Below are 15,065 nucleotides of genomic sequence, written 5' to 3'. Positions count from 1 at the left end.
CTGCTGTGCATATAAAAAAAAAAATTCATGGGTCTTAGTGGCAAGTGTGCAGATGTTGACACAGTGGCAGCACCAAATCCATAGGTGTTTTTGGCACCTTAAGACAGATTAGCCGTTAGGCTCGGTGGGCGTCACTCCACCGTCATGGGGGCAGGGGCACGGCGAGTATCGAACTCAGGACCTACTGATTCTGATTCCAACGCTCTAGCTGTTGCGCCACACAGACACCCAGTGCAACTGCTGTGCATAACATCTGTATTCTCGACCGGTCTGTCTTATTATGACCAGTGAAAGAATAACTCTTCAGTGAGCTAAAATGGTACAAGATCATGTTCACTCTTTTACTATGCAATGATGCTGACAAACCAGTATGGCCCTCGTTGTGTTTTCAGTTAGAGTTTTAGCTATAGGTGGCAGAATATTAGTATGTTACGTCGATGAAGGTTAGCCTGGGTACCATCCAGATAGTAGTATATTCGCTATTCTGCTATCCGTCTGGAGACTTGCGCATTCAAACAGTTTGGTGGTAACGTCAGTTAATGAGCGAAGTAAGGAATGGGTTCTAGAGCACTTGTTCGATGACAACAGGCCTCCCACGAGCGGGCGGAGGGCTTGTCCGGGTACACTGACATCTTTCATCATTACCAGTGAACGGATTTGGTGTATTAGTATGTTATCTGTTACAGAAAGTTTTCGTAGTCTTCATGGACTAATGTCTTGTTCTGTTCTGTTTGTGCAGGTGCTGAATAGTGCTCGGTCATCTCTTCTCTACAGTAGTTCCAGACTTTCTCCGTCCGTCCAGCCCATCAGAGCGTCTCACAACCGTTCCACCCTCCCGGGATGCCCCGGTATTGTGAACCTTTTAGGGGTTCGAGTGTAGCTCACCAGGTGAAAACGTAGGTCACTCGAGCACAATGACTGAACATAATGCTCCTATGGACAGCGCTCAAAACCACCAACCCTATGACAAAGTCAGTACTGTTGAAAGTCTAGTATCCAAAGGAATCAACCCAATTCTTGGGGAGCATATCTTCCTGGGGAGGTCTCTTCTATGCCCACCCAAGCCCACCTTCAAGACGCCGAAGTTGCCCCTGCGTGTGCACTGGAAGATGTTCTCGAAGTCTGCCAAATACTCCGGTACCGAGGTACCCTGGCCCAATGCCTCCACAGACGGGAGGTCCCACCCTGCTGGGATAGCAGCGAACGGTCAAGACATGGAAGCCGTGGAGAGACGTGGAGAGAAGAGGAAAGACGATGGGGACGGGGCAACACAGAGAGACAAAGATTACCTCCCCCCCACCCCTCCTCCAAAGAAAGACAAAAGGTGGAAGGGGAACTCTCCTGCCACGTCTGACGGCAGCCTGTCCACCCCACATTCCCCCGCCACTCCCTACTGCTCTCCCATGTCGTACCTGGACTTCAACTTGGACTCCCCCATCTGCTCCCCTAGAACTCCCTTGTCCAGCACCGACTGGGCCTCCCCTCTCAGCCCCAAGTCTAACTACGGCCCCTTAAGTCCCCTCCAAAAGCAGGGTGGACAGAGAAGAACAAGGTCCCCACCACAAAACGCCCTCGATCTCTCCTCCTGGAAGGAGATTACTTCAAGCGCCAACGGGGAGGTAAAATCCATGGGAGCGAGACAACAACAACAACAACAACAACACATGTCCAAAGGAAAGAGTCAGAACGGCATCCCGATATCCCCCTTTCTGATGGAGCCGACCCAAAGAGACGTACCAAACCACCCTCCCCCCTCCCTGGCCAGTAGACAGTCTCTACAAGAGAAGGACCTCATGATGAAGGGCTCCCCCCGACTCCTACACCCCGGCCACCCCCCCATGCCAACCGTGGGCATGAACATGCTCCCTCCACAGAGAGTCAGACAGAAGTCGCCCGTCAGATCATCACCAGGAGGCAACAACCAGAAGATTCCCAACTATCCCTATCCCACGATGGTTCCCATGGCAACGGGGTCCATGTTTGGGGGGATGATGCCCGCCACGTCCCACCCGAGCATGTTCCTCCCCCCGTCTTCCCCCATGTTCCTCCCCAGCCCCTGCTCGCCGATCTCCTTACCCGAGGAGCCGTCCCCGGTGGCGGGCCCCTCGCAGACGTCTCCGCCGTCCCCCGCCGTGAAACGCGAGGAGTCGTTCCCGGAGACGAGCCAACCGGACAGCACCAGCAGCGACTCGGTAGGAGAGGACAGCAGCTCCCAGCCGGGCTCCTCCACGACTGCCGACGGGGACAGCCCGGTGGGCAAGCCGTGCCCGGTCTGCGGGGACAAGATCTCCGGGTTCCACTACGGCATCTTCTCCTGCGAGAGTTGTAAAGGTTTCTTTAAGAGGACGATTCAGAACAAGAAGAACTACAAGTGTCTGGCGGCTGCGAAGTGTGACGTGTCGCTGAAGACGAGAAAACGGTGCCCTATAGGAAAGGGGTTAAGGCCCTTTTAATTAAGATGAAACTAGAAGGTGAGTGTCATGTCTTAGATTATCTCAAAAAAAAAATCAGCTTGCTAAGATAGCACACTACTCTAGTCTATGGGGTTAGGTAGTAGGAAAAGGGTTAAGGTCCTTTTAATTAAGATGATCTTTGAAAAACTGGAGGATGGGAGCAGAAAATTTAGTTTATTGCGATGTCATCTTTCTATTTGGTTTTACATAATCACTTTTTTCCATATTTTTTTTCACTTCCCATGTCAAAGGCAGCCCTTTATTTTCAATTATAAAACAATTTTATTTGCAAACCTTCAGCTTGAATAGTAGACCAGTACACACAAGATGACATAGCAATGTAGAGAGCAAAATTTCTGTGACTTTCATCTGACAACATTGATGAATTTTTGTTTTGCAGTTTACAGTATGTATAGATAGATAGATAGGTAGCACACTTAATACTATCCCCAATAACGCTACGTTCACTAAATTATTGCAACTTTTTCAGCCATACGCGAGGACCGTACCAGAGGCGGCCGTTCCACGTACGAAGGGGCGCTGCACACTGCCAAGCTGAAGACCAACGGTTACGGGGAGGCCAAGCGGAGGCGCCATTCCATGGCAGCACAGATAAACTTTGCTCCGTTCACGCCCCTCACGCCAAGCTCTGCCAATGGGTTTGCCAGGAACCAGTCTGTGTTAAAAATCAAGCAGGAGCCGCCGTCAGAATATCCTCAGGAAAAGACGATACCACCACTTCTGCAGGTAAGGAACTAGCTTATTACCTCCATGAGAAACGTGGGTATTGTTTTAGCGTGTCTCTGTGTGTGTTAGTGTTTGCGTGTGCACGTGCTTGTGTGTGTGTTTGTCTATTTGTGTGTCTATTGAGACTAATGGTTTGATGGATTTTGATCATACGTGTATCTCGTATGTGGATAGGTATTGGGAAGATGGAGGTCAACATCAATATTGGTAACTTTGGTATTGCAGCAGAACATTTGTCCCATGTACTTTTCCAACCCTTAGTTTGTGCAAGATCATGTATCTTGGTTTAAAAATCTTCTATCTCGTCTGGTTTAAGCTCCCAACCCTCAGTCTCGTACACACCTGCAGTTTAAGACATGTACATTTGTTTTCCTGACAGAAGTCCTTGACGCTTAAGTCTGTACATTTACTGTACCTGTAGTTTAAGAAAGTTAAATCTGTGTACATCAAGAAAGTTCTGTTTTCCTTACAGAAGTTTTTGATGCAAAGATCTAAATCTATGTACATCTTTTATCTGCAAGTCCTTGATTCTTAAGTCTGTACATTTACTGTACCTGTAGTTTAAGAAAGCTAAATCTGTGTACATCAAGAAAGTTCTGTTTTCCTTACAGCAGAAGTTCTTGATGCCAAGATCTAAATCTACAAAATGTATGTACATCTAAATCTATGTACATCTAAATCTACGTACATCTAAATCTACGTACATCTAAATCTACGTACATCTAAATCTATGATGGTACATCTTTTATCTACCAGGAGTTCCTGACTCTAGAGTCGCTGGTGGATGAGATGCAGCAGATGCAGCTGTTTGAGCTGGACTTCGCCCGGCTGTGTCAGATGACCGAGATCCAGCTGAGGAAGATGGTCAAATGGGCTTGCCGCATGCCCCTCTTCTCACAAGTCAAGGTGGGTGGGTTGGGACGATAGTTCTCCAAGATGGTTCCATTTGTACATGTATGTGTACATGTGTGTTTGTTGCCAGCATAACTTGAAAATATGTGGATGATTCCTTATGATATTTGGGAGATTAATGGTGGCATCTTTCTCCTTTGGGAAGTTAGTAGGGGTTTGGAAAACAACGTTTAGGTGGAATGAAGGGCCCCTTAGTGGCTTTTTAAAGTACTGCAGCAGAACTTCCATTTTTTATATTTCCTGTTCTAGACATGATATGGGTATGATTTTGAGTGGTAGCTAACTAGTCTTTGTCATCATTTAACAAAGAAAGCTACCCCCTTTCTGACATCTTGTTACAGCATCTGTCCTTGGTGCTGAACAGAAAGTCCCCTGCTGGCACACTGACTGTTTTCCATACATAGTCATCATGTTTGTAAACAAACTTATGCCGTTGATCTGAAAATATATTATATTGTTGATAGAAGTAATAAAGAAGTGTGTGTGCAGCAGACTTCAACTGTTATTTCCAAAACAACACAAAGTTGGACAAAATTCTGACTGTACAGCACCAATGTCTGTCAAAGAAAGCCAATCAAAGAGTTTTTGACTGAGAATAGTCCAACTTTTTGTTGTTTTGGAAATTACAGATGAAGCCTGCTGCACACACAATTGTATTCTTGTTTATTACTTCTGTCCACAATATAATATATTTTCAGATCAACAGCATAAATTTGTATGCAAACAGGTTGAAGATGTATGGAAAACAGTCTGTTGTTTCAGTGGGATATTCTGTTCAGCACCAGGGACAGATGCTGTAACAGGATGTCAGAAAGGGGGTGTTGCTTTCTTTGTCAAATCTTTTATTTAAGGTTTACCCTTTTTTTCATATGTTTAGTTTAAGTTTAAATATGACCCTGAATAGAGTGTTTCAATCATGAGTCATCAAGCTTCAAAGTGAACACTACCAACACAGATGTACCATCAATGAGTGAGATTGCGTGGCACAGCAGCAGCGTGTTTGGCTCAGGACCAAGAGGTCTTGAGTTGGAATCCTGCTCTGTCACCGATCTTGTGCCCTTGGGAAAGGCACTTTACACGGCTGTTTCCTCACTTTACCTACATGTACCTACGGCTAGGGCCGTCCCTTGGATAGGACGTTAAATGGAGGTCCCATGTTAAAGAACCCACACACGTACAATGGTGCGGTGTGCAATGGTGCAAATCTTTCCATCTAGAATTGGTGATGTTCTCCGGACTCCAGGAAGAATAGGGACATATCAGTCACTAATGGAGATCTGTATCAAACAAACCAAACCAAACTAATCAAGCTAACCATAATCCTGTGTGATTCCCCCATGTAGAGTGAGGACCAAGTCCTGTTGTTGCAAAGTGCATGGGGAAACCTGTTGTTGCTGTCAGCCTGCTTCCACTCCCTGCCTCACACCAGCGCGCTGTATGGAACCGAGGAGGGCAAGAAGAAAGCAGAGTCCCTAGGGCTGGATGCCTTCATCACACGCATGATAGACCAGGTCAGGGCCTTTCTCTTATCTCTTTTACAGTGTACCTTTTGGCACATCATCATCATAATGGTTTATTTGTTCTCATGCTCCACGTTACAGGTATCAGGGTCAGTATTAGACCCTGAATTGTACTGCCGTGTTACAATAATTTTGATAAAAACAGGATACAATGGTTTGAAATATAATATGTACAGTTACGAATTATTTTTCTACTTAGCGTTGACACTATATGTCATAAAACAGTTTAAACAATTATCTTAAAATGGGTTTTCTTAGAAACAATGATCAATAGAAAGTGGCCTTTACAGGTAGCTTCACATTGTGTCACGACGTCATGGGGGGACATTGTTTTTGTTCAAGAGTCTTACAATATACGGGATACTGCTGTTTCTGAATCTTTCAGTATTCTGTTGTTGTAGATCATGCATATTATCATATAAATGCATATAATCATGTAAATGTATCGAATATCTTCTGCATAACATGCATGACAGATCAGGTCAGGGCCTTTCTTTTGTCTCTTTTACGATGTACCTGTTTGGCACTCGTACATAAAACACATGTAATATATGTATCAAATATCTTCTTCATTACACGCATGATAGGCCAGGTCAGGGCCTTTCCTTTGTGTTTTTTACAGTGTACCTGTATGGTACATACATATGTATATACTTTATGTATACCAAAGGGCTGGTTGCCTTCATTAGACAAAGTGCTCCGAACTCACGGTCAAACGAGTTTCAATTTCCGTAACAGCTTCTTCATTATATGGATGATAGAGACCAAGTCAGCACTTTTCTGTAATCTCTCTCTTTTTTCATGAGACTTAAGTCAGGAAATATATGAAGAAAAAGGTCACGAACCAAGACATCTAATCAAGTCTTAGTTGACTTAACGTGGATAAATGAGTAGATAAAAAATCCCATAATTACATTTTGGAAGTCCAGCTCAAATGGGCCTCATCACCCTAAAACAATGGAATAGATATAAAATTGTGGATATCATATCATCTATTACAAAATAGTTGTACAAAATCTCTTCTAAAGTGTAGCTCTTGGCACATGATACTTACCGGTACATTTATATTTGTACTATCTATTTTTACACAAACAATCTTCACAGATTAACAGAAAAATCGGGTATGATTTGTGGACACTAATTATGTTTACTTCTTGTCGCAATCAGATTCTTATTGTCAGTCTTTAGAAAACCTGCATGCCTTCTCTTTAGCTAAAAATACACTCTTCAAATATAATTTTTAATCTCAGAATTGATGCATGTTTAATATAGGATTCCAGCCTCAATACGCCTGCTCAATATAACTACCGCGTGTCTATGAAGCTGGTATGTTACGCCAAGGGTGGTCATGCCATCCAGACAATACATACACAAATGTCTCATTAGCATGAATAGCCAGTATTGTACATGTACAGTCAAACCTGTCTATAGCGGCCACTCAAGGGACCAGACAAATTTGGCCACTATAGACAGGTGGCCTCTGTATAGAGGTGGCAACTTGTAGATAAAATACCCAAGGGACCGACAAAAGGTGGCCACTATGGACAGGTGGCCCCTCTGTAGAGGTGGCCCCTAATACAGGTTTGACTGTACCTGTATCAGATTCTGTATAAATAACCTTCAGCGTAACATATCAGCTTCGCAGCTACGCAGTACTGTAACAGCTGGTTATACTGTGCCTCTTCAAATTTTTCCACCAGAGTTTTATGCTCGCTGAACAACCTCTGTTGACCTCTCATGACACTTGCAGAGAAATAAAAATGTGTCCCGCACAGTCTCCATTTCTCTATAGAATGTTAACTATAACACTATTGCAAACTATAACACTGCACTTATCGCAAAGAGCATGGTTCCTTTCCGGTGTTAGTGGATCAAACGAATCTGTCGGGTATGCAGCTTGTACTGTTCAGTACAAACCTGGTGTGTTACGCCTTAAGGTGGTTTACCAGATCTGCCAAACAAACAAACAAACAAACAACAACACCACCATGAACACAGCATTTTGTAAATACTGCAAAATAACATCACTGCAACCTTAAAGGCATTTACAGTATTTCATTAACAACCTGTTACACCTATCCTTTGCATACATGTATCTAACTGAAAGCATTGCTGTTGTTTAGAGCTACATGTGTCTAATGAAAATGCCCATGATGGCAATGCCTTATACCCTACAACACATCTAGGGAAAAACAAATTTCTGAACACTTTAATTGTGCGTTCTGTGAGGAAATTAATGACCACGGGTTGTATATGTACCCTATATTACTGGCATAGAGAGAAAGAAATGGCTTGGTAACCTGCAGTTTCACTAAAGGTCAATAGGGGGTGCTTCTGCACTCATACTGCATGTGTGATTGTCTCAGTTGAGATTTTCATTCATCACAGTGTCCGAAATCATCAATCAAACACTTCAAACTTGCTTCCTCAGAACATTGCTTCCGTCTACCAATTTCAATGTTCACAGAGTATGTGCAAATACTGTTTGATTTATTGATGGTGACAAATCCTTTTTAACACAGTCTGACGGCCCTTCTCCGTACCTCTTTTTATGTTATCATTCTCTGTTACTAGTGTTATATATTTCTTTGTTTTAACTTAGTTACTTAGTAGTTATACACATTTGGTTGCAATTTGCCTGGTAACCATTCTTTGCTGGGGATGTTTTACCCATTCTGCAGTTTTCTTTATAAATGATAAAAATGTTGACCATTTTTCACATATATTTCAGGTGGAACACTTGCGAAGACTGAAGGTGGACCACAATGAGTATGTGGCATTGAAGGCCCTCATCCTACTTAACCCAGGTAAGGACATGTTTGATAAGGCCACACAAATATGAAAAAAGTGGGGTGTCTGTCGCTTGGTACAAACAGATTGAAAGTGCGATCGACCCAAATTGTCCTCCCTGGCATCTGTTTTCATTTGGACCACTCACTGCATATTGCCAACAAAATATCCGAGAGCCAAAAAGATAAATTGGTGTGGCATCACAGGGCATCACAGGGCTAGAAATTCAGGGGACATGTGCACTTTTGTGCCCGCAGAATTGGAGCTGTACACCTGATTTTTAACTGGGTACACTGGTTCACCTAAATATTTGTGTAGGGTTACATATGTAAAGTTACTTGTTGCACACTAATATGCTGCATATTCTTGACATCTAAGTGCCCCCAAAAATGATAAAACCTTTTGTTTGAAATTAAGTTAGGTACAGAATTTCAGAGTCCAGCTCTGAAAAGAAAAGATGCTGCTAGGTTTGTAATTAGGCTTTGCTGGCATTCTACTTAATTCTATGCTGTGCACCCAAAATTATGTCTGTGCACTTAAAAATGAATTGAAGCCCAGGAACAATGATTATCTGGACACATTAGGCACCTGTCGCGGGGAATGCCTTGTTGGCGACAACTGAAGCGAAACAGAATTCCAGTTGACCTTTCTTTGGGTCATCTCACCCCCCCTTAATTTACCCATAAATAGATCACCTTGCCCTGGATTCAGGGACGCCCTTTTGTATCCAACGGTTTTTACGCTTGGATTGTGCTGAAGATAATTGCTCGGTATCTGTGAGGTAATGTCCAGTGACATGTCCACTTCGTTTTCCTGTTGTGTGTAATCGCTCCAACACAGTTGGATGTAAACATGGCCTAGGCTTTTTAAGTCCATCACTGACAAGAAAGTGCATGGCCTGTACCGAAGTGCAATTGAAAATTTGTGTCTTTTGGCAAATTGTTGAATACATGTAGTTTCTAGAATCAGGCATAAAGACAGTCTGCAAGCTGTAAATGACATTCATGTACATTACAAAAATGAGAAATGTATGAATGTGACATGCAAAAGAAAATCTAAAGAGGAAAATAACCATCTAAATTTCACCCATCGATTGGCTGAGTGTTAATACTTACAAAGGCAAGATCAAGGTCACTGGTTCAATTCCTGATGTGTCTTGTGACCGCAAGTTGCCCAGCCCACATGGGCTTTTAATAACAAGACACCAAAACAAGAAAATCAAATGTAACGTAAGTTGTTAACAATCAGATAAATTAAGATCCAACCAAAAATGATAATGATGGCAACACAGGAAAAATACTATTTCATAGGGGATTGTTCTACACAAATACAAATAGTAATGTGACTATTACAACTTACACAGAATCAACTCAATGTACAAAAAAGTTTAGGATCGTACTATATTAAGCCCCTTTCAATGTTTTTCTCCTCTGTGCAGATGTGAAGGGGATAAAGAACAGGAACCTGTTGCTAGACTACCAGGACCAGGTCCAGGTGGCTCTCCAGACGTACACGGAGTCGCACTACCCCGACCAGCCCAACAAGACAGGGGAGCTTCTCCTCAGGCTCACGGAGATAGAGAGGGCCTGCTTCATCGGCAAGGACCATCTTGTCTTCAGGTAAGAAGTCTTTGAATGTTAAAGAAGACACTGTGGCACTGCTGTCTCCAGGACCTGTCCTTTCGTCATAGGATGGAAATTTGCTTGTTTGGAAAGACAAAAATTCCACCCCATTTGTCCCAAAAATCTCAACTTCAGTACATAAAATAGAATAAAATGTGTTTTCATAAGCTTAAAACAGCATAAAACGACAGATTTTGAAAGGAAAAGCAACAACAAACAATCCCAAACAATTAAGAGGGACGGAAAGAAAGCCCTGGAGTCAGCCCTGCACTGCGGTGATCTTGTTGGTACCGTAGAAGCTTACCAAGTACTTTCTTTGGTCAGTTACAGTCTTCTTGGACAGGTTTGACTGTATTTGCACATTTATCTGAGGAAGGTAGTAAGAAAACACTTTGTCTTAGAATGCATACTCACTACCTATAAAGTAGAAAACATTATCTGGTAAAAAGCATGTAAAAAGTAACTTTGTGCTTATAATATGCTAGTCTCATGTGATTTCTTTGCTTCATATTAGTATCTTCTTCTGTTGAAGATGCTACATTAATAAGTAATGTCTTGTTTTTCGCTTCTCAACCAACATGCTGTCTTAACCACAATAGCCCTTTGTGCTTCTTTAAGTTCTTGTAATGTCTGTAAGTGTGCACTAGCTTGATACGCTGATTTTTGAGCTTTGGTCTTCTGTTTGTGCATGAGCTCTGCAAGCACATTCCCCTCATAGATGTACATTAGTTCCCATATGCTGGTATAAACTCCTACTTTCTCTTGGCTTTATGATATTTAGGGTTGCACTTAAACGCAACATTTTCCCTTCAAACTTTCTACTTGGTTCAATTTCTAGTTTCCACATACTGGTGTGGACTCCTGCTTTCTTTTGGCTGTAAGGTTTTTAGGGTTGCATTTTAGTACTCCCCCCAAGTTTCCCTTCATTTCTCCCTGTACGATTTGTAGTTTCCTCATACTGGTGTTACTTTCTCACGACTCATTTTTTACTGGTTGTACTGTATGACTTTTCTCCTGAAATGTTTCATACTTCCCACATCCTAGTATGAACTCCTTTGCTTTCTCCTATCGGTAAGTAAATTTTGAGGTTTGGCATTTACTTTGAAGTTTTCCCCTCAAACTTCTGGTCTTCCCGAATAAAGAAAAGATTCTCATACCTGGGAGACTGTACTCACTTGGTTCGCTGTTGTGTATCTTGTGTCAAGGTACATCACGGGACAGCTGCCCTCTTGTCAACTGTTGACTGAACTTCTTGGCGTGGAGTCTTCAAGTACGGACACCGCTCTGGGCTCCTCTCTCACCACTGAACTGTCTGCAGCCGGTGTGAATGACTGACTGACTGAACTATCTTGCCATCCCATGGCTTAGGTGGTGTACATGTACATGTATCTTCAAAACGTAGTTCTTTCCACTCAAGACTTGATCAATTGAAGAAATGTTTTGTTTGTAATCAAAGTGGGATAACAATAGCCATCCTCTGTCGTCACATTTGTCTCAGGATCTCTTTATATATGGTGTCTAAAATCTAATCACATTCAAGATGGATTTGTCCTAACCTGTCATCCATCCATGTGTTTTGAAGTACAACTGCAAAGCAGTTAAGGAATATTCTTATCTATGTGTGTATATGTCTATATTGGATCTTCCTGGCTATGATTGTATAATTGAAAGGTGGTTCATATCAACTTGATGTTTTGCTTGGTTTTCATACATGTAATTGGTCTTGCCAGGTATAAGGAGATGGAAGAAATTATTATTGAAATCAGTTCTGTATTGTGTAAATTGTGCTATGATTTATGAAGAAAATGATGACAGAGAACATTGGCCAGGTATGACCAGCAATAAGTCTGTACAGTTTTGACAACGTAAAGTCTTTGGTTTTGACCTTTTTGAAATATGCACTTGGTGACTCTCCAAAGAAATAGATTATCCTCCAAGGCAGAAGTGTACCATAGTACACTGTAGTTGTAGACTCTGTGTGTGTGTGTGTGTGTGTGTGTGTGTGTGTTGGTACCTAGAGATTTATGGGTCTAGCTGTGGTTGTAGTACCTGCCATTGGAGATGGACTGCTGTGGTGATTCCCATGTACAGTGAGTTACACTTTGTACCGTAGTAATGGAGGACACAATATCTATATCTGTATTATATATATTTATGTATATATATATATGAAAAATGGATTATTAGGGTGGTATAGAGCAGACCAGGAGTGTTATTTTCCAGGCTGTAGAAAGTGCTGTGATAGGTGAAAAGTTATCGTGTGTTTTATTTTGGTAGATTTGGCTGCTTTTTGTTTGGAATGGCAGAGCACGTTTCGACTGCAAATGTGGGAATTGTCTTTGACTGGGAGGAGCAGTTAGATTTGTTGATATAATGTGTGTTTGTGGCTGCCATAATCTCAAAAATGATTTCAAAAATCAACAAATTTCAGGATTTTGCTCAATATGTTTGTTAATGGCCCCTACATTAAAATCTGCTGTATTTCTATTAACAGAGGTGCCCTACCTTGAGACGTGCCCAAAACTTTTTAATGATCTTATTATGCAAAAGTAGGCTGTGTTAGTTGCCACCGACTATGCTGCTTAAGGTATCCTAACCTTGACCCTGTACACAGCTGTCGTTTGCTTGTATATAATATTGATTTATTATTTTGTCAAAAACAGTATTTTATCAACAACTGTAGCACTGAACTGGTAGCAGCCAAAATATTGCCAAGCAGTCACAGAACTGTTATACACATAAATAAAACTTTCCAAACACTAGAAACACTGAAAATTTGTTAAGTAGAATACTGACCCAAGATAAGCAGCATCTCAAGTAAGGGCATCCCGCGTTATCTTCATAAATTATATATACCCTTTCCAAGAAATATTTCTGTCAAATGCACATTGTAATAATTCTCCAATGTCTATATAATGGTAATTTTTGTTTTTTGTCTGTATAGTATTCTGATGCATTATATTTCCAACTTTGTAATTATTTGTTTATTTGAAAATAAGAAATTTATCAATTTTGAATAATTATGCTTTTGGTATAATGCTTGCCGGGACAATAATCTTTGGCAGATTACTTCAATTCATGATTCATTTTCAAAGCTATATTGGTAAACTTTCATATTCCTTAACCAATATTGAAATTGTACAATTTGTCTTTTTCTGTATTTTGGGCCAGTACCACAGAAAGATGTGATGGAAAGAATTAATTTAAGGAGAGCAATTTGGAGACAAAAGTGCAGAATTTGAATACTTCAAAAATGCCCGGCTCTCAGTACTAGCAGCTACATGTAGACAAGTGTACATAATGATTCAAGACCATAAATGGCAGCTTTAACATAATATTATATCACGATCCATGACTATATTTTCAAGTCTTTACCTAAGCCTATTGGTGGCAAAAATGGGCATATTATGTACTTAATATCAGAGTCTATTGTTATGTTACGAAAGCCTTCAAACCAAAACAGCTCCGATCCAAAACTAGGGTCATGACTTCACTGATTTTGAATCAGGATTTTACCATACATCTCTGAACAGTATAACAGTTGTTTTGGGGTTATGATCAGATCAGTCCTTCTTTCCACTGGACGGCAATTGGTGATCGATGAGAGGCTGTTCAAAAATTAAAATTTGATCTGTAATTGTAATTGTATGACCATTTTGTGATTAGAATATGATGTACAAAGTATGATTTAAAAGACACCATACTAGACATTTGTTCTTTATCAAGAATAATTTCTTTAAGAAATTTGTTGAAATTTTGGTCGCTTGACATTTGCATCCTCTAGTGAAGAGGGGGTGTTCACAACAGCAGAAAAAAGATGAGGAATAGACAATGCTTCAGCTGGACCTGGGGAGCAACAACTGTACTGTACATGACCTAGCTTCCTTATTTTTCCACTCATAGATACGGGTGACAATATTTTGATGAATGTGTACAATAAATTGGAATCTTGAACTCATGTTGCTTTTTGAGTTTTTTGTTGTGGTTTTGTTTTCTGACAGTTTTTTTAAAGATGTTGTACCTTTGGGGAATTTCACTAGGATTGTTTGTGTGTCAGGCAATACAAGACCATGGTATTACAAATATAAAATGTGTTGGAGGCTTTTAGAAATACATGTTATATTCCTTCGACATAGCATTTTTCAATGGTTATGCACACAAAAAGGTTAATTGTCATTATCAATGACAAATTTTCCAAAATTTTTAGCTGAAAATATTTTGAGCTTTTCCTAACGTTTCTGAGACTGTTTTTTCTACTTGCAACATACACAATACTAGCCTGGTATCCAGCCGTATTATAGTTCCTGAGTCTCTTCTGTCCTCTTTGCGTATTTGCGAATAGGACAGAAGAGACTCGGGAGCTATAATATTAATACGGCCAGATACCAGGCTAACACAATACAGTATTATGTAAAGCAAACTCCGCTTTCTGGGGCTGATTGGCCCCTCCCTGCAGGCACGGCTGAATGTAGGACGGGCCAATAAGAAGCGTGATTAAATCAGGCTACACAATGCAGTAATTCTTGAAGTTTTGTAGGTTGTTTTGATGTGTGCGGTTTTTGAAACTACATGTGTGTCTGACTATAGCACTACGTATACATGACTGTACATTTGTACCTCGAAACACTTTAAACACTCCACCATGAAATTAAACTACAGTGAAATAAAGGTATTGATAGTATTGATTCAGAAGCAATGCAATACAACATATTGTGAGTCCTGCATGTAGTCTTTAGGACAGACATAATTGCAGTTTGAACTTCAAAGGCAATATGGAATAATATTCCATGGTTTGCTGTCTAGTAGTTTGTCTAGTATGATAACGTTACCTGGCTGTGAAATCAGTATGAAATACTATATACCAATGTTAAACTGGTGTATGTATGTAGGTATAGTTATACATGAACAGCAAAAATTGTACAATTTTCTACAATGGTGTAACAAAGGTATATAAATCCATTGATGTAACAGTGATATTATAGCTTTACTCCACCTCTTCCATGAGTCCAGGATGTTAATAA

The 15,065-nt window shown here is 41.0% G+C and overlaps 1 protein-coding gene across 1 annotated transcript in view; it reads left to right on the top strand.

Moving 5' to 3' along the window:
* Positions 1-14,002, top strand: part of LOC118420660 (nuclear hormone receptor FTZ-F1 beta-like) — a gene marked incomplete at its 5' end in the record, with an annotated part of 72,002 nt that extends 58,000 nt beyond the window's left edge. The window contains 8 exon segments of the mRNA XM_035827543.1: positions 740-2,427; positions 2,430-2,471; positions 2,944-3,200; positions 3,957-4,106; positions 5,456-5,623; positions 8,364-8,439; positions 9,861-10,041; positions 11,250-14,002. Of these exon segments, the coding sequence (XP_035683436.1) occupies positions 915-2,427; positions 2,430-2,471; positions 2,944-3,200; positions 3,957-4,106; positions 5,456-5,623; positions 8,364-8,439; positions 9,861-10,041; positions 11,250-11,379 (2,517 nt within the window). The 3' untranslated portion in view covers positions 11,380-14,002.
* Positions 14,003-15,065: the final 1,063 nt, after the last annotated feature.

This window comes from Branchiostoma floridae, chromosome 8 (assembly GCF_000003815.2).
Source record: "Branchiostoma floridae strain S238N-H82 chromosome 8, Bfl_VNyyK, whole genome shotgun sequence".
NCBI lineage: Eukaryota > Metazoa > Chordata > Leptocardii > Amphioxiformes > Branchiostomatidae > Branchiostoma > Branchiostoma floridae.
Note: the sequence above shows the minus strand (reverse complement) of the source record. Positions and strands in the feature narration are given on the sequence as shown.